The sequence below is a fragment of the Arachis hypogaea genome, chromosome 13 (genome assembly GCF_003086295.3).
Source record: "Arachis hypogaea cultivar Tifrunner chromosome 13, arahy.Tifrunner.gnm2.J5K5, whole genome shotgun sequence".
NCBI lineage: Eukaryota > Viridiplantae > Streptophyta > Magnoliopsida > Fabales > Fabaceae > Arachis > Arachis hypogaea.
This window is the reverse complement of record NC_092048.1, coordinates 139,220,288-139,241,078: the sequence shown is the minus strand read 5'-3', so window position 1 is coordinate 139,241,078 and position 20,791 is coordinate 139,220,288. Positions and strand designations below refer to the sequence as shown.

General features: G+C 35.6%; 1 protein-coding gene across 2 annotated transcripts; it reads right to left on the bottom strand.

Moving 5' to 3' along the window:
• Positions 1-266: 266 nt before the first annotated feature.
• On the bottom strand, positions 267-14,218 carry LOC112792114 (calpain-type cysteine protease DEK1). Of its 2 annotated transcripts, XM_025835206.3 has the most exons (32): positions 13,827-14,218; positions 13,537-13,697; positions 11,648-11,898; positions 10,796-10,978; positions 10,497-10,632; positions 10,285-10,415; positions 10,057-10,171; positions 8,956-9,964; positions 8,694-8,804; positions 8,463-8,521; positions 8,192-8,354; positions 7,610-7,883; positions 7,348-7,498; positions 7,125-7,236; positions 6,813-6,978; positions 6,646-6,716; positions 6,437-6,528; positions 6,140-6,302; positions 5,953-6,024; positions 5,423-5,797; positions 5,224-5,339; positions 4,848-5,145; positions 4,437-4,756; positions 3,517-3,868; positions 2,928-3,248; positions 2,737-2,841; positions 2,493-2,621; positions 1,940-2,320; positions 1,719-1,856; positions 1,337-1,573; positions 833-1,245; positions 267-759 (listed from the first exon to the last, which is right to left on the bottom strand). In XM_025835206.3, exons 2-31 carry the CDS (start codon positions 13,659-13,661, stop codon positions 940-942), a joined length of 6,462 nt encoding a protein of 2,153 aa, XP_025690991.1. In that variant the 5' UTR covers positions 13,662-13,697; positions 13,827-14,218; the 3' UTR covers positions 267-759; positions 833-939. The 2 variants fall into 2 exon arrangements, with proteins under 2 accessions (XP_025690991.1, XP_072068915.1); XM_072212814.1 differs by having other exon boundaries at positions 10,285-10,632; positions 13,827-14,133.
• Positions 14,219-20,791: the final 6,573 nt, after the last annotated feature.

The following is a 20,791-nucleotide window of genomic DNA, read 5'->3' as shown; positions in this document are numbered from 1 at the left end:
TAAAGAACTATGGATTAAAAAAAAGACTTAACTGTAAATAAAAGGAATAAAAACCCAACAAACAAATACAGTCAACCACAACCGGAAGTATCTAAAGATGACACAGGAAGCAAAAGAACAATATTCATAAATATCTACGTTTAACATAAAAATCTTAAGACTCATGATGTTACATATCGCACAATTATTCAAAACCAGATTAGTCTCTATCAGACAGTCTTCAGCTTAAAAAAATTAAAATGGGGTAAAGGAATAACTAATTTAGCTTTGTGAATAACTGAAAATCAAATTAGATTAAAAAGACATTTTTACAAAACTTTGCCAATATCACGACATTAATAGGAACCCGTGATTGTTAATGTTTGTACATTTTTCTTCTTCTGCAGTTGTCAAAATGGCAGCTGAAATTTACAATGAGTTACTCAATGCTTGTTACTATACCTACCCTTCCCAAATCCCCCTTTGACCTCCATTTTCACCAGGTGTTAGCAATTACCTATTTTATTGTCAGCTATTTTCCTTTTCCCACTTTGATTAAATGGTTACAAGTATACCTCTATAGTACCACTTCTATGTACATATCAAATCACCATAAGAGCCCTCTCCAATGCTGGCACAAGCACCCTTCAACAAGATTCACACTGAAAAGATCAAGCTCTTTTTTACCCTTTTGTCTCTCTTGCACAGATGCCATTTCATTCCTATAAGGAATAGGAATTCAATGCTGAACCTCAACATTAAGAATTGCATCATCACAGCCTGTGAATACACAAAAATCAATGTTAGGAGACAGTCAAAAAATGAAGAAATTAAGTTCAATGAGAGAAATTACCCAATTGGTCTGAGGAGGGTTAGCAATGCATTCGCCGATCTGCCGAGAGCCCAAGCAAAGAATCTTTGCAGCGGAAAAGACACAACATATAAGCCATCCCCTAGGTACTATAAAGCTTCAAGAGTTATTGATGCCTTGGTGAAAACAGAAAGTACAAAGGGGGCTTCTTGCTCAGGATGTATAGTAGTAGGGACTATGGTGTATCCCTTTGGCTCGGGTTCTAAAACCATTTCACAGGATATTTCTCGAGAATTAACATAGTCCGTCCCACCAACTGATTCGTGCAAGTATATATTGAAACCTGCTCGTCGTCCCCGAGTTTTGAGTATCCTCATTCCGATGTAGAACATTAAAGAATCATGGCTGGATTGATAATTTCTGAATCCGGCGGTTGTTCTTGAAAATCCGACACCCTATAAATATGATGACAGAAGATTTCAAAGAAATTAATACACTACTATATGTTCAACACAAGCAATACTGAATATTCAATACTGTTTGTACCTGAGTTAGGGTAATGAATACATGAATTGGTAAAGATGCATCTTGCCCAGTTGCAGTTAGTCTGAACTGTGGATTTTGGTGCCAGGTATCGTAATCCTGGCACCCACCAGCACTTTCACCAAGCCATCGACCATGAACAGAGTAACGCATCTCGGGTGGATAGACACGGCAGATATATATTGATCGGAAATGAATCTGAAAGTCTTGCCATGACATCCAGAATATACCATCTTTTGACTGTAAAAACGAGTAATGGGAAAGTTAAGTCAACTTGAGTCAGTAAATTATGGTACACCGTGCAGCCAAATAATCTGCTTGTTCATAAAGAAGCACTGACAAGTTGAAGTGTAAGGCTGGTCCGTTGGAAAATGTAAAGAATTACCTGTGGAACATGCTTCAGCTTGTGCTTTATTCTATCTGTCCATTCAGGAGATGAATCAGACCAAGGGCCATTCCACTCGACTTCATTTGCCCATGGATTTCGGATCTGTACGAGTTTATGGCCATCCACTTCTCTTATCTGAAAGTTCATGACAGAAGTGAAAGTTAAAAGAACATTCCTATTATAAAATACAGTGGATATAAGACTTCCCCCCCCATTACCTGAAGGATTGAGTATGCATGTCCTTGCACGATGCCACTGGAAGAGATGTGCACGTCAGAGCCTGAAGGACTTCCTGCACCAAGGAGAAAACCCTCTTGCTTGAAGCGTAACAATTGAGACCACAATCTACCACTTGCAAGGTCAATCTGTGCTTCACTGCTCCTCATGTCGATTTCCTCCCCTGCACCCCCGGTAAGATCGACAAGAGCATCCTGAACAAGCCCACCCTCAAGTGCTTCATAGGAGCCATGCAACTTGGCATATGCCTTCTCCAATATAGAGACCCAAAGTTCATAACCCTTCTTACTAGTAGCAAATGCAGGTTTACCCGGCAATTCACAAGGAATCCAATCATCAACAACTACAGGGATCCACTCACCCTAAAATGCCGGGAAAAAAAAATTAATTATAATAGAAACTATAATATTGATTGCAGTCCTTCAGACATCATTATCAAAAGGGAGCTTTATGAAGATGGGGAAAAGAATGATACAGCAGCATGAAAAGTATATCAAATAAGAGATGCAAATCGTACTCATTTTTGCTTATTACCTGCACACAAAAGCGGACAGTATATATCCCTTCCTCGTTATATTCTGGAGTGATGATTACCTCTGATATACGTGAAAACTGTGTTAGAACAGCAACAGCGCTCAAGAACCAGCAGTCACCTAACCGGCCCTATAGAATACACAGAACATCTATTGAGAGAAATTGCAAGATAAAATTACTTCTTCAAACATATACATATCAAGAAGCTTTTGTTGTAGAGTTCTTGCAAGATGCTAAACAGCACCTGACAAACATCTGAAGGATTAGGAGCTCCTGAAAATAAGCATGGATGGCAGTCAAGATGGTTCTGTCGCACAATTTCACCTGGTCTCAGCCACCCAGAAACAACCTATGTACAAAGGCCATGATAAGATAGTTGGGGAGGAAAAACGATAAAAATTAATTAAAAATAACCAATCATAATGAAGAAAGTACCTGTAATTTTGCTGGAGGGTTTTCAGGGTCCACATATAAAGAGTGATCATTTGGAGGAAATTCCTCGTCAGTAAAACGTGACTCTCCTCTAGCAAAGAGAGCTTCTTTGATGGCTGATTCTACGGATCGCATCCGTTGATTAATCTCTTCTTGTGTTTCAATTCTGGGTTTTCTATATTTCCTAGAGAAGGAATCTATATCCACCACCACACCATCACGATCTGACCTCCTTTTCCTCCCACTAGAATATTGTCCATCCCAATCCACATCATCTCTATCATATAAATCTACATCAGCAGGATCGCTATCCCAACCATCAACCTAAGCAAAAATGAAACAAAGCAAACTTCGCTGAATCTGTTTTGCTTTAATATTTATAGTAAAGCGGACATCAAATTATGATGTGGAATAAAGTATGATACCAACATGTGAGTCACTAGAAGTCTATAACATCCTGAGGTATTTAAGAAGATATCTTATTTTGTCTATATAATTTATTATTTTCAAATTTCAATTACTAACATGTTTTCTTTGTGCTTTTGTTTGTGTGTGTGTGTGTGTGCGTGTTTGTGGGGGAAGGGAAGCATACCCTTGGGGGTGAATCAGTCCATTGCAAATTATCTTCGGGGTAATCAAGTCCACCAAAGTCTGCCGAAGCAATCGAGGTATAGAGAGCGGAAATCTCATCTTCAGTTAAGCACCTTCCCCAGAGAAAAGCATCCATAATATGCATCTTAGATTCAACCCCTTCACTATCTGACCTACCAAAAGCATCAATATCTGCTGGTGGTCGAATTCCCACCCAAACTTCTGTCCCTTGTTCCCAAATGCTGCTACCCACACACAAAGGTAATCCAGTTTGGTAGCCATCGAATCCACCATCTGTATAACATGTTGCTTCACCTAAATCAGCATCAATTGTCATTGCTATGATATGCCACCTGCAAGATATTTATTAACAAAAATGTAAAAGACAGTGAGACAGTAGTTCTCTGTCATTAAAACAAGTGTCAAGCATAAGTGCAGAGCTATCCAAATTTCATATTAAACACTTCTATTAAGAAAAGAGCAGATTAGTTGATACAATCTCATGTATTTAACAATCCTAAAGGACTTCTGTATATATTATTGTCATACTTGTTGATTTGCAAACTGAAAATAGCAAGCTAGCAATCTTTAAAAGATAAATTCAGTTACGGAAGTATACAAACAGATAAGAAACCATAATGTTTTGGATAACTGACTCATTCCTGAAACAAAAAATCTTAATTCGGAGAAAAGAATTGCAAAAGCAGCAATAAGAAAGATAAAAAAGAAAAACTTATCACAAAAGCAATAAGAAAAAAACTAATATAAAAAAACGAGGAAGCAAGCAAATCTCTGACACATCTGAAAACAACTTGCACTGATAAGTAACACATAAATAACATGTAAGCTAAAAATGATGAAACCTTGAATTTCTCCAAGCCAGAAATACATGAAACATAAAAATAGAGAGAAAGGCCAAACCTTCCATCTGCAATACATGTTGCACCAATACTCCACTCCTTCGTGACAGTTGTTTGCCTATCACGTTTAGTAATCAATCTGAGTCCAACTTGCCCAGCCTCAATACCTTGTTCAGAACCAGCCACAAGAACTTCCCAGCAAACCATTTTCTGAAAATCCGTGCCCAAAAGACAGACAGGACCAGACTCAGGTTGAATCATCACTGCTATGGAAAAGCTAACTTTCTGACTTTGACATAGACTCAAATCAATTGGACCGTAATGCCGGCCACTTGAAGTTGCTTCGTCATCAAGAATACATATGGCACCTGTCACCCCAGTCTGTAAATATAAACAAATGGTCACTAGCATCAGAAATGATCAAACCAATTACAATCAAAATTCTTAAGTAATAGCAAATCGGGTGTGGAACCTGTAGTGCACGATGTGCTAACTGCGAAAGACGTATTCTCTGTGCAATGCTTTTAACCCTCTTTCGAGCTTTGGAATCATCCAAAACAGAATCACTTCCTACTGCACGCACTGCAGCTACCATGGCCGCAGCCTCTCTGCTGCTAGCATTAGGAATGGTGGAGAGCAGAGAAGCTTCTATCTCCTTCCATTTCCGTTCCTCTTTTTCAAGCAGGGCCTTCCTTCTTTCTTTCCCTCTCCCCTCTTCTTCACGTCTCTGCATGAAGATCTCCTCTTCCATCTCCTTTTCTCGTATGTAACTATAAAACACAACAGTATATTTAGACAGTAAAAACTCCGTAAAACTTGAAATGATCATTGGATATTCAGGGCAGTACCTGTCCTGAATAATTTCAAACTGCCTACGATCTTCCGGCATCCACTTTTTTATTTTCTTAGCACTTAAGTCAGAAAATCCAATACTGTCTAGAAAGAGTCTCAAACGAACCTCATCCTACAAGAGAAAAAGGATTGTCGTTGTCACATGAATAAAAGAATGGGTACCATCCATAGCAAGCAGCATTTTATTCTTTTTACCTGTGCTTGTTCTGCCTTGGATGTTAAACCAAGCAACAAAAGCAAATAACCACCGAACTTGTCCCACATGTACACCCATTCGGTGTCAATGGCCTCTTCTAGAGCCAGGATCCTTGCATGAGCACACATCACTCTTCTGTGATCTACACTGGTTGGCTCATGGCGAAATGTCCTTTCATATCTAAATCTACTAAAAAATGAACCTGCAACTAATTCTTCATTTCTCAAACGGTCTCTTAATTTCATGACATCGGCTCTGGGCAGCACAAAATTTCCTCCCTTATCACGCATAATAGTAGGGTCTCCAATCAAAAGTGCTGCAGAACTAGCTGACCTCTGAGGTGCAGAATAAGTTCCAGATATAGCATTCCGGGTCTATAATGCAATTAATTACACACGATCTCAGTTAGCTCACCATGGAAAATTTTAAGATTTATTTTCCAACATACAAAAACATAAAATTGTGAAGAAAAATTGTGAAGCAATCCAAACAATGGTGAGCATAAACAGTAGAGTCCTGACAAACACACCTTTGTTGCTGATCTAGCAATTGCCTGATTAACAGTTTCCTTGCTGAGAAAACGTACAGCATCTTCCATCATCTGTACATAATTAGAAAACGGTTACAATTAGAATATTTTTTTCTGAATAGAGAAGTTATCACATAATGATTAGCGATTGCTGGCAAGGAGATTTTGTTACAATTAGTTCCCAAACCTTAAGCGTAAGGCACGGACGAGAGACAGCAAACCCAAATGAAACAACGAGTGTAACTGCCGATACAGCAGCACCAGCAAAGGGTGGATAAATCTTTAAACTGGCAACAACACCCCAACCTTCAGTTGCTAGTGCAATCCCATATAGCATGAGAAAGGCCACACTGCAAATAGTGGAAACAGGAAGTGGATACAAGTAATAAACTAGATAACATGAAAAAATAAATAAATAATAAATTGAACCAACAAACTTAGAAACAATAACTGATCAGAATTAACGAAGAAGTGATGACTAAACCTGACATTCTTTCCGCAATCTGCATGAGCATCGTACACATAGACTGGCAAAACTCGGGGAGAGTACACCACAATGGGATTTGAAAGCAGAACCTGAACAGAAAAAATAAAGAAATACAATCCATAAAAGCAAATAAAAATATGCACAAATATTTTCAAAATAGCTTGCTTCCTATCATACAGGTAGAAAGATTTGAAGGAATAACTTACTGTCAATGCCCGTCCAGCAAGAAGAAAAAGAAATGAAAAATAACCAACCGATGCTCCAGCAAAAGATTGACCTAAACAAGGATGAAAATATTATGAGCTGAGCAGCCAAGCAACTAGTTTTAACTTAAGGCATAACTATTGATGCTAATACTATAAACCACACACACCTTCAAACCATCCAAGAAGAAATGCTGCCAAAGCCAACAGAAAGGCAAAGAAACACACAAAGACCATCTGTGTCCGACTCAAATAAAAATTATTTGATGCCCAGTGATGGATAGCACCGATTGCTAATACCATGAGGAGAAGTACCAAAAGACAGGCTACCCCAATCTGTAGTAATTGGAAAGAAGTTGCATCCAAAATGAATTAATAAAAAATTATGAAGGGGAGAATAAGAATACACAAAAGGTATATGTGTCATACTCATTGGGAAGAAAAAAAAAAGAAGATTAATACAACAAGGGCACAGCACTCACAGTCCAAGGTTTGATGTAAACTATAACAGCTGCTATAGCACCAAGCAGAAGCACAAGACCAATTATAACAAAGATATATACACCTCTAGAAAGTCTCCAACCATCATCCTTCCTATAAATAGCATTTTGAAAGGATCAGCACCAATCATACTAAAAGCAGAGTTTGAGCCATTTCTTTATAATCATAATGATACAGTGATAAATATAAGAATGTTTTACTAACCACTTAAGCAATCCACAAGTAAGCGAGAGCAAGGCTGGAATGCAGACTAGAGGAAGTAAAGCAGCTAAAAAATCACCCTTCGTTGGAAGTTGGTCATCTTTAGATTTGATAACTTCCAAGTAAGACACACCACAAAATGCTACGAGAATAACTGCAATCAGAAAAGAAAATATAAAAAAAGATATCAGCACTAGGATAATGATAAATATGTGTGGTAATATATCCGTTTGTGAGAACATGTATATGCAAAATGAAAAAATACCTGCAAATAATCCAATAAAGATAGCAGAGGAAAGGGAGAAGCGATAGGTTGCAAACCACGAAATTATTGGAAGCAAGCTAGTAACAACTAAACCAATAGCAGATGCCATTGCCCACCCAAGAAAAACAGAAGATGTGTATGGGGAGGTCAAGCTTTTCTGATCATCATTCAACCCCTTGTATCTTAAATCATCTAAAGGCTTTGCAGAAACTATTGCTCCCAGAGCCAGTACAGATCCAACGAATAATGACGTACAAACAATAAGAACTATACCCTGTAAAAGTGAAATAGACAATTATGCATTGGCAAATTAAATTTACTTGAACCCCAAAAAAAAACATCGCATCACACCCTTCTCCCAAAGCAATGCATTGCATGAATTAGAACCTCCCGGTTTACTAATAAGATAGATTGTAAGTATATGCATCACTGATCTGATAAATTCCTTTTTTTTTTTTTTTTGGTGGATGTCAAGCCAAAACCATTTTTTATTTGTGTGTTGGGTAACTGGAGGAGTCATGGTCAACCACCTCAACCAACTAAGTAGCAACCAGAAAGACACCCTTGGTAGGTAGAACTAACCTCCTTTGTACCAGAAATGCGATCATTTCCAACACTTCCCGTACAATTCACTCGGGGAACCCAGAACTTGTAACCATTACGTATCCATATAGGAATTGCAATAGAAAGGCATGCCACCATTAGAGGCACAGTCAAAGACAATCCAAGGAGAACAGACGATTTGCTGCACAAAAGATACACAGGTAACTATGCCAGGTACTCCAATAAAACTTTGGCAAAATTACGATAAAACTAAAACTTATGAATGACTTTGAAAAACCATAGCGATTACCTCAAGAAAGAGAGCAGCAATCCAACACAAGTGCTGAACAGCCAAGCAATAATACCATACTGGAATAGCAAATTAGAAACATAAACAGAAATCCAAGAGAATATACATTAATTACGTACTTAAACTTCAAACAAATTCATCATTAACACGTAATATGAAGATAAGCTGAATGATTCCATATTAATTTTTTTTGTAGATGCATTTGCATGTAATTCAATATAAAGTCCATACCTTCCGTGGTTTTGAAGTCATGGCCATTTCTTCTGCAGTAAGTGATCGAAGGAAAGCCATAATTGAACATATCACCGGAGACAACAGAAGCACAGCCAAGCCAAACTCAAACTGCATGCAATAGTGATTCCAAACACATCAAGATGAGAAAATAAATTCACAGCTATGTTTACACAAGTAGCAACGCAAAATAACTTTAATAAAGAAAACAGAAATTAAGCTTCCAAAGTGGAATTATTCTGGGAAGAGACTCGAGACTTACCTGCTGGTGGGTTCCATTAACGAATTTGACTGTTTTTGGACGAAATACACCAATAATGGTTGTTTCAACTATGAAGATAAGACTGAACAGAACCCATGCTCGCTCTGGAGAACCCGTAATGTGATGCAATACAAGTCTGCACAACTGAAGCCACTTTTCAAGCCCATGCAACCTCAGTTCTTCAGAAAATGAAATTTGATTAGGCACGGCATTGCCAACACTGGCATTATCAGTATTGTCACGATGATCTCTATCTGCGTCAAGACTACCCCTCTGTAATAATGCGAGAATAGTTGGATCTAATTCTAAACTTTTCTCTTTCAACATCATAGCAAAATTTGGATCCAAGCCTTTATCTTGTAATAGAGTACTCAACTCCCGATCACCTTGTCTTGTACTTCTTTTAAGCATAGTTGCAAACCTAGGGTCACTCAACCTTTCTTGGAAAGCAAGAGCTAAGTTCAATTCTAATGTTTGCTGATTTGCAGAGTTTGATGTGCTAGATTCATTCCCTTGGCTATCAACACCACTACTTGAACAAACCACCATGGAATTATTGGGATCCAAAGTTCTATCATCACAAGACGTTCCAGCCTCAGCCTCTTGAACAGCTGAGCGACATGAGCTGCTACGTATTGCTAAACTTGACCTGCCACTATCTATGCTCTTGTCACTATTTATTCCATCTGGCAAACTGGCAGTTTGAGATGGGGCATTATTCCAATTGCATGTATCGGCTGCAGCCAAACCTCTGTTAGCTTCAATGACATTACCAAGATTACTAGCTTCAACACTGCTACTCCGTTTCATACTTGACCCACAGCCTTCAGAGAAGCTAGATGAACTATTATGCTCCTTCTTACGAAATCCTTCTCTCAAGCGAACCACAGTGCTTTGTAAGGCATCTCTCCTCGCAGCCAATGGATTTTTCACTGATAAATGACGAGAAACAACAGCCCCTAGAAGCACAGTAGCCATAACGGCATAACTGATACAGTGCCCTATATACCTATGAACAGGGAGAAGCAACATTCAACATCAATAAACCACACTACATGCAATTCGGATAAAAGGTTATATGTTTCAATTAAAGGCACTAACCAGTATTGCACTCCAAAACAAATAAGAAACACGCGGGACGTTCCAGCAATAAATAGTGCTGCAACACGACTGTCAAGAAGTTGAAAACCATACATGCAAGCTCCCAAATTCCAGTCTACATGGAAACAATAGAAAAGAAAAGGAATGAATCAAATAAATCAATCTAATAACTACAGAAGAAACATCTAAAGAAATAGATAGAACTAATAATAGAACTGATTAAATTACCTAGAATAATAACAGCAACTGATGTAACTGCTCCAAGCCAGTTTGCCTCTTTTGCTGTTAGGCCATATAAAATGGAATATACTAGCAGAACAAAAAGTGAGCCAACATAGAGAAGTACAAGATGGGAAGCCCTGTCAAGACAGAGAAAAACATTGAAAATTACTTTGTCTCCACTAGGATAGTCAAAAGTGAGAGCAAGAACTAAAGCATACCTTCTCGATTGTCGAGGATATAACTCATTTGGGTCCGGTGGTTCAGGTAAAGATGTCACAGGACCCAATTCAATTTGATCAGAATAAGCAAATTTGTATGCCCTTCTTACATACTCATCCACATCCAAGCCATTACCTACAAATAATAAACCTGGTAAGATTTCCACTTAATGAAACTTAAAACAAATGGAATCAAATCATTTATAAAATAAATGAACACCAGCATGCAATATCTATACAATCAAGGCATATAATAAGGATAATCACTTCTAAATGAACAAAATGACTCAAAAGCATACCATTAAACACCATTCTGCAAATAAATAGCATGTTGATAGCTAAAGCAATTGCTGAAACTCCAAAAAAGAAGCCAGAAGGAGAATAACGGTCAGATGCTCGTGGACCAGTTGTAACATACACGGCACAAAGTTCATACGCACAGAGAAGAGTAACAGCTAGGAGGAGGAGAATGGCTACAGCTCCTGTCAAAGGAAAATATGGACATGAGCTATGATTATATTTATATCCAAAATGAAGATGAAACTAACTATAAGAGTAGATTAGAGAAATTAAAGCACAAGTAACATTCCCAAAGAAATTATAAGTGTAGATTAGAGAAAAATTGCAAAACTCCCTATTGTTTGTTCTTTGCATATTTTATGTAGGATTAAATGAAAGACTTGCTCAATCTAACGTTATTGCTATCTATCAACAGATATATGACTTTGACACACTATAACAAAAAGCCATGTTCAGTCACAGAACTAGACCTATCGATACTTGAATGATTTCTGATGTTCTTCATCAATCTAATATTGTATATTCCTTGTTTTCTAATAGAAATCCCATACTTTTCTTTTCATTTAAACCCTAACATTTTAATGTGATACTACCCATTGTGGCATAATCATATTAATATTCCACTGCCAAGCTTGTTCGTTTGGTTCCAATTGTTCACCAACAGCTGCCAATATGTCTAGTTGGTGAGAGCTCACCCCTGGGAAAGAATCGACCGGAGTAATGCAACAAAAGCCTCTGACTAACTTTCAGAGTGTAGAATGGTACATTAAATAGAACATACAAGCCATAAGTTGTGAACAAAACACAAAGTATAGTTTGGTAATATAACAAATTGGCCAGCAAATACATACTTGAACTTTGCCACTGGGTTCTCCACCAGAGCATAATTGAATAAAATGCCAAGAGAAGAGCTGTGCCAGCCATAATTACGGCCAAACCAATCAGATCTCGACCCAGTATTGCAATTAACCAGGATCCCCAAATGATAAGCACCAGAATTGGAGAAACAACAACCACCCATGCCAAAAGATTCAGGAAGCCACAGAGCAAATGCAGCTGAGGACCGTGCAGGATATTCGGCCATTTCCGAGCAAAGATCCAACTGGAAACAGAAACAAAGAAATAACAGATATAAACAACTTCAGGATACTTAAATAGCATAGGTTAATCCCATAAAAAAGGACTTGCATTTCTTCTCAAACAATGTATGATATAAGATGACAAAGAAAGACTCAAAGGTGGATCAAAACTTGAACCTATGTTCAATTGTCCTGTTCTTATCCCATGGTTGCAAACAATATTTCAAAAAGAGATCACATAAATCATCACATCAAAGAAGAGTTATAGCTTATCTGGTTTCTGGAACTGGTATTAGATTCCTACCAATCAAAATCTGTATAATGTTATGGTTCACCACTTGGTCAATCAAGAGAGAACCAGAGAAATGACATTTGTCATGTTCAATTACCCAGTTGCCATCGTGTGGTTGCAATAAATATTTAAAAAGAATATCATATAGATCATGTGAAAGAAGAGTTATAATTACTCAGTTTCTCAAAGTGGTAGCAGATACCAATTAAAAGTATTCAAACCTTGGATATCTAGAGAGATACAACTCGGAATAGATACCTCAATCTGTATTTATTCTTATGTTCCACTTACATCAACTACTATCAATGTAAACTACAAATTTCAAATAATATATAAGCAAAAAGATAACAGAAAAGAAGATTAAATTGGAAAAGGGATAAGATATTCAATTTTTTGAGCATTCCTATCTCAGGTACAGAAGTGAATGAAATAGCAGCTCAGTCTACAAGCCTGGATCCTTACAGGGCATACCTTCCATGAAGGAGGAAGTTGATACTATAACTAGATACTTGATCACCATGTTGTACATTGTCATTGTTCTAAGGCTAACACTCCAATAAAGAAGTAAATATGACAACAATAATGTTTAAAATCTCAAATGTATAATATGATTTTCCTTAATTTGGGTTACCATGTATGCACAATGTGATTAAATGATAAAGCAACACATAGGAGTCTTATATGAAATCTCCAAAAGTGTGCAGGATAATCTTTTCCTTATACAAATAAATGAAAGGAAATTTGGATAAGCATCTGATTTAGTGTAATATGTTATTCAATACAAAAGGTTTTCCTCTAATATAACCACAAGTATATGACATTGAAACTTCAGAATTTAAAGCAGCTCATCTTACATTTTGCATCCATTCTGTCCGTAGTACCTCTACTCTCAACACGATCAATAACTGATGTGAAACTTTACAAAAATAGAACCCCACAAAAAGTAACTTAAAAGAAGCATAACTGAAAATACAGCAGAGCATTTTAGAATTGGGAAGCAACAAACTATTAATTCCCACTCCAGATTACTAAAACCCAGATAAAAACCTTCCTGCGATTAGAAGTCTGCGCCAAATGGTCGTAATTTATGTCTGCTTCCTAAATGATCTAATTGTTTAACAAATGTAGCCAAGAATATCATACTTATTGGGCAATTGGAGAAGACAACACTCGGCATCCAATGTCAGTAAACTTTTCAACTGTTTCTAAGCAAGTAACACTAAAATAGCAATCATATGGCATATCACAATTCAACAGCATTTTGGGAGAAAGACTCAATCTTGAGCCATAAATGAATTATCAAGACCACAAATAGGCTAATTAAGCATATAAAAAATCCTTCTTTAACCAACAAGTTCAACTGGATTACCTATAAATTCGCCAGGGCCTCCAGTTAACAGCCCATAGTATCAAAAATGAAGCTAACCCCAAAACTGAGAAGAGGGTCCCCGAAATCACGCAAGCTAGGAGAAGCCCACGGTCACCCCCTTCCATGCCTCTCCTCTTCCCTCTCAAATAACGCACATGCACCTGATTCCAACATTATCCAAGAAAATTAAAATAAAAAAAGCTAGCAAAAACAAAGTACTGAAGAAGATGATGATGATGAAAGAGTAAAGGAATGAACTTTGGTAATGTGGGAAGGGGTGTTGAACTTACTTGACTGTAGTGGACTCAAATGGAAGCAGCATGATGGTGAATTCAGATGAAATGGGTCATGGGTCTGAATAGCTAGGGTTTGAGAGTGGGTAAAAATTGAAGTGCACTAAGTTAGGGTTAGCAAAGAAAGAAGAAGATGATGATGATGATAAATTGGGGCAAACAAAAGGAGTTTTGGAATTTAGCTTGTGTCTTTTGTGGGTATCTTCACAATCTGTGAGACTCGGAAATTGTTTCAGGAATTCAGAAAAGGGGGAAAAGGAGAAAAAAGAGTGAAGATTAAAACCCTACTCACCCTTCTCTCTCCTCTGTGTCAATCAAGTGTGAACTATAATAAAGTAAAAAATAAAAAAGAAACAAGAAAAGGAGACAGCAAAAGAGTAAACCATTACAGGATAGTAAAAGATTAGACGTTATTTTTACTTCTGGTACGGAGGATTTATAATAATAAAAAAATAAAGATGTTTAAAACATGTTTTTTAATATGATTTTTAGTAATTAAAATTTAAAATATATAATTGATTAAATTATATTATTTTTGTCAATATTACATCAGATAAGTTAATTTAGCTAAAAAATCGATTAATTAAATTTTAAATTAGTCTAAATTAATATTTTTTTATAAAAAATAACTACAATATTTTTATTATAAAAAATAATAAAATACTCTTTTATATATATTAATTTTAAAAATTCTAAATCTTAATTTTTTTCTGTGTGCTGTCATGTGGTTTTTATTAAAAAAATATCATGTGGTTTTTATTAAAAAAATATATCAGTTTAGAATGATTTAAAATTTGATTTATCGATTTTTTGCCAAATCGATTTATCTGATTTAATTTTGACAGAAATAATACAATTTAATCAATTACATATATTAAATTTTAATTATTAAAAAATATTTTAAAAAAACGTTTTAGACGTCTTTATATAAATAGTTCAAAAAATAGAATATAACGCCCTTAAGGCTATTTGAAAAAAAAAAACCTGAAATTGTAGGACAAAAATTAAAAGAAACTTAATTAAATCTTTATATTGTGTTTGGTTTAAGGTACATAAAATTGAGTTATATTTTAGTATTTTATTTAATTTAAAATAAATATAAAGAGAGATGTCCCAATTTATTTTAAAAAGGAGTAAAATTAAAATTCAAAAAATTAAATGAATATTTTTAAAAAGAATATTATTAAAAAATTTCAATCTTAAACCTCCAAAATTTTCAAACTCTTGTATTCTTACCTTTTAAAAGTATTAAAATAACTAAAATTTTATATTAATGGTAACTTTAATTTATCACCACCAAACATAATACTAAATTTTAGTTTTTCAATTTCCAATTCAGCCCACAATTTGCAAACAAACACAACCTAACATAATGCATTGTGATTTGGGTTAACAAATATATTCTTCAAATATATACAAAGTCATTTATAATAATAATAATAATAATAATAATAATAATATATTGAAATCTTTACTATAAATAAATCATTATGAAAAATTGTTATCATATCTAAAACACTTCAATTATTTTTAAAAAGGTTAAACTATTAAAATCGTCCCCAATTTTTAAATATCTTGACAAAAATATCTATCAGTTTTGATAACGATAAAAATATCTCAAAATGTTATAAAAAATGATGATAATAACAAAAAATAATTTTTTTTATAAATTGTAAAGAACTTTTGTATTTAACAAATTATTTATGCATCTGATTTAAAATTTATATAAATATTTGGATAACAAAGTACATATAAAAAATCAGATAGGAAAATTAATTGGTTAATCACAAATTTTTTCGACGGTATTGTTGGTACCAAAAATTATTGTTTCGTGCATTATTACTGTCGAATTATTACTACAGTAATTTCGGCGGTAATGTCAATTTTTTAAAAAAAATTGAAATGAATAGTTAATTTTAATTTTAAATTTAAATTTTTTCACACAACTAGTAGTCAATTCATAAATAATGAATAAATTTTATTTAAAATAAATAATACAATGTTCAAATAAATTAAAAGTCAAGTACATTAAATACATACAATGAAACAATAAAACAAAAAACTAATATCTACAGATCTAGGTAGTCGTCATCGTCAGCCCCGTGGCACTGAGTTGGCGGCACAAAAGTCGGTGATGTTCGTGTGCCATTAGCAGAACTGCTGCCACCAGTAGTGGTGTTGCCACCAGCAGGATCGATACCAGCGGCGCGCATTTGGGCTTGGTACACCTCCATCTAAGCCTTCATACGTTGTATCCACTCCATCGACTCCCTAAACTCCAGTATGAGCTCATCTGTAGATGTCACGCAGGTGAAGATCTCCTGATACCTCTCTCGATAATCGTTACACTCATGAGCCTGTTGGTGAAGGCTGCATTGAAGCTCCTGCACCTGCAGCCTCAAATTCACGCCGTCCTCGGACTGGATAGCTCGACTGGCGGCAGAGCCTGATGATAGCCTCAAAGAGGTGCAGAGGCTGCTGTCAAATAACGACTCCATCCCGTATACACGGTTCTTGTACATGGTTGAGGCGGTCTTGCGCCAAACCACATCGGGATTGACGACGGAAGCCGTAGAGCCATCGGCGGCATCCTCCTCACTTTGCTGAGACTGCTAAGTCGCGGCCTCTAGTCTCTGTGTGTAGGACTCCTGTGTAATTAACACAAGTTATTGTGATTAGTACAACATATATACAGTTAATCTCTAATAATTTTATAGCAGAAGATAATCAGATGTATATTTACTCACATAATGGTCCTGAGACGCTGATCAGCACATCTTGCTTTATTCTCCTTCAGCATATGGGTGTACTTGAACATCTCCGCCAATATGGCATCGCGGTCTAACGACTTCAACTATACATGTTCCATTGAAATACAAAATGATTAGAATGCCTAGTAATGATGTGCAAAAAAGAATATAATGAAGCTAGTAACAAAATTAAAAAACTACATAACAGCCTGACTTTGGCCTTCATGAAGGTCGTCGAGTTGCCGGTATACTTGAACGATCTAGACGATGCCCTGTTAGCTCTGTTGGTGAGATACAGATGCCTGAACCCATCATCGGTCTCCCAATGAGCTGACAGGGCCTTCTTTATATCCGGTCGGAGCCAGTCCGTCCACTGGGCCCACCCATGACGAACATCATCTAGCATCTACTGGAGCCGTTGACCCATTCTATGGTCAAATATCTTCTAGATGGCCAGATCGTACTCAGTATCCCATATAAAGTGAAGCTACAACAAAGAAACTTTAAAATTAACTAAACAAGACAGAGGATATAAACTAGCTAAAAAGGTTTGAAACAGAAACAATGAAAGTAATTACCATTCGTTTCTCAAACCAATGCTTCCTGGTTTCAGCGAGAATTTTCGTGTAGCTGGGCCAAGACTGGTTGTATATCAGCTTGATGATATTGGTCATCTTTTGAGTACATGCGTTGTTGTTAAGCAAAAATCTAACAACAACCTACAAGCAAGAATCAACCTAAATCTACTAAACAGGAATCAATTTTTAGGATCTTTTAGCAATAAAGTTAATCATAATCAACTAAATTTAAAAACAATAACCAACATTCCAAATCAACCTAAATCTAGTAAACAGGAATCAATTTTCAGGAACTTTCAGCAAGAAAGTTAATCATAATCAGCTAAACTTAAAAACAATAACCAGCATTCCAAACCAACCTAAATCTACTAAACAGGAATCAATTTTCAAAAACTCTCAGCAATAAAGTTAATTATAATCAACTAAACATAAAAACAATGCACTCCAAATCAACCTAAATCTACTAAACAAGAATCAATTTTCACGAATTTTCAGCAATAAAGTTAATCATAATTATTGAAACTAAAAAAAATAACCAGCATTCAAACCTAAATCAACCAAACTAGAAACAATTCAGGCACTTTCAACGATAATCATAAACACGAAATACATGAGCATTGAACGTGATACTTATCTCGTGCCGCCATCAGGTCAAATGCGCAACCATACGAAGGGAGGTGGTGGAGGGGAATTAGCTACTACCTCACTTCCGTCGCTGGAGGCGGCGTCGCCATGGATGCGAGCTGCTAAGCGGTAGGAGGTAACGGTGTCGCCGTATACGGAGGCATGTAGTTGGGGTTAAAAACCATGATGAAGGGCTGGTCTACTAAACCCGCAACCTATGGCATGATTGGGGTGGTCAGAGTAGAGGGAGAGGATCCAGAAGTCCTAGGAGTACCAAAAGAAACCCTCCCTCTACACCGACCACGGCTACGACCACGACCAGCAACTTGATCCGCAACACCTATTTTTGTCGTCATGTCTGCATATATCAAATTATCAAATAATTTCAACAATAATTTCTCAGCAAAATAGTCATCAACGTGCAATTTACACGATTAGACAATTTCAAACACTTCAACAATTCAAAATATAATATATTGAATCAAACATAACTTAATCAACCTAAATCCACTAAGATTAGAAAACTAAACTAAACTAACTTTTAAACTGATTCAAAATTAAAATTCAAATTATATTCAAACCTAAACTAAATTAAACTAAAATTAAACAATTTTCAAACAATTTCTCAGCAAATTAAAATAGTCATCAACGCAACAATTAACATAATTAGATAATTCCAAACACTTCAACAATTCAAAAACCAATATATTTAATCTAACCTAACTTAATTAACCTAAGTCCACTAAAATTAGAAAACTAAACTGAACTAACTTTGAAACTGATTCAAAATTAAAATTGAACTTCTACTCAAACCTAAACTAAATTAAACTAAAATTAAACAATTATCAAACAATTTTAGCAATAATTTCTCAGCAAAACAATCATCAACATAGTAATTAATATAATTAGACAATTCCAAACACTTCAACAATTCAAAATCTAATGTATTGAATCAAACATAAATAAATCAATCTAAATAAAATAAGATTAGAAAACTAAACTGAACTAACTTTGAAAGTAATTCAAAATTAAAATTCTAATTCTACTCAAATCTAAACTAAATTGAACTAAAATTAAACAATTATCAAACAATCTCAACAAAATTGTCATCAACGCAGCAATGAACACAATTAGATAATTCCAAATACTTCAATAATTCAAAACTTAATGTATTGAATCTAACCTAACTTAATCAACCTAATTCACTAAGATTAGAAAACTAAACTGAACAAACTTTGAAAATGATTCAAAATTAAAATTGAACTTCTACTCAAACCTAAACTAAATTAAACTAAAATTAAAGGAATTGGAAAAAAGTTGTTCAAGGACCTGTAATAAAAAACAGAGCAAGAAATAAGAGAAGATGTGGATGTTGCAGTGGTGGTTGCCAAAGTTGCTATGATAGCAGATGGTAGTGACGGTGAAGGATAAAGACAGAGGGAGGGAAAGAAGGAGAAGAAAGAGGGGTCGCCGTAAAGGGTTGACGGGACGGAGAAAGGGTGGCGACGGCGGTGCTCTTGGCAACGACGGGAGGGGCAGAGAACAGAGGTGGAGATAGTGATGAGAAAGAGAAGGTGGTGATGAAGAGAGAGAAGGAGAAATTCGAAACGGGGGAGACGATGTTCGCGCTTTCATTTAGGGCACTGTTATTGTCGGATTAATCCGATGATAACGTTCTTCATGTGTCCAAAATGCAGCGTTTTACTAAACAATGTTATCGGCGGATCTACCCGCTAGTACATCCGAGAGGTAGTGGGTGTGCAAAAATTTATTTTTTTCCTCCAAATATTACCGTTGACGTTACCATTGGAAAGGTGTTCTGATGGTAATATTTTAGGGTTACAAATTTATTGCCTAATTCGACAATAATTTCAACAGAAATCTCGCCTCTGACACTCGACGCTAAAATCGACAGTAAATCTGACGGTATAATTATACATACAAATATAGCTAATAGGTTTTATTTCGTCCATGGGTATGCTCGCGATCGGTGTAATAAGGCATTTATTTAGAATGTAGTTTCTTATGCTATTTGGTTTACAAAAAAAATTATTTTAAATGTTGCATTCGGTGAAATTGCATCTTTACTTTTATCTTGTGACATAATAACTTATTTTAGGTTTTCAATATCCATCATAATTACTGGTGAATTAACTTGCAACATCAAGCATAGTAGTTTGAAGGCTAAACTGGTAATCTAAAATACCTTAATAATTTGGGATGAAAATCGCTTAACAAAATGTGCTTTGAAGCACTTGATCCAACGCTCAAAGATCTTATGTTAGTTACCGTTCAACATAAGACACATTAGCCATTTGGTGATAAGTAAGACCATTAAAATAGACCAAATTTGTTGGACAAACTCGTTTAAATAGATGGACTTTTATCTCTAAAAATTAGGCCCATTTAAATTTATGGTTAAACAGACTAAATCCGAGTAACCAGAAAAAATGCGAGTTGAATGGGTCAGTTTGCGAACAAAATAGGTGACCTGTTTAAAATTCTATTGTATTTTATAAAAAAAGTACCTTTTTTCCAATATTTCCTATCCAAAAATCCGACTCATCAACTAAAAAATACCGTTTATTTAAGTTCTTTTAATCCAAATGTAGGAATCTTTTGACAAAAATATTTTTCAAAAAATAAAAAATAAAAATTAAACAGGTCGGCCCCTGTTTAACTCATTAGGATGGCCATAAATAGTTCTGGCTAAAAATTTATGGCATGTGAAAAAAATAGGCTTAAATGGGCTAACCATTATAACTCGGGAATAGAGGCAGACTGAACCTAAATGGATCAAAACTGACTTGTTTAACATCCCTAGTAGTATCTTTGTTGTTCTTAAAGGTGATTTCTGATAGATACTGGCAGTAATTCCGAAAGAGAGTACACATGATATATTATCGTTAGTTATTAACCCCTTCCGTCTGTGGTCATGCTGTAAGGTTCTGAAGGTGAATGTGAATATGAACATAAGACTTCGAAATCTTCTTCAAATCAACATGTTGGT

Coding starts and splice junctions, on each gene's coding strand:
- LOC112792114 (XM_072212814.1), bottom strand. CDS start 13,661: ATGGAAGGGGGTGACCGTGGGCTTCTCCTAGCTTGCGTGATTTCGGGG. Junction 10,979..11,647: donor AACCCAGTGGCAAAGTTCAA/GTATGTATTTGC, acceptor TTCCTTTGACAG/GAGCTGTAGCCATTCTCCTC. Junction 8,805..8,955: donor TTAATGGAACCCACCAGCAG/GTAAGTCTCGAG, acceptor TATTGCATGCAG/TTTGAGTTTGGCTTGGCTGT.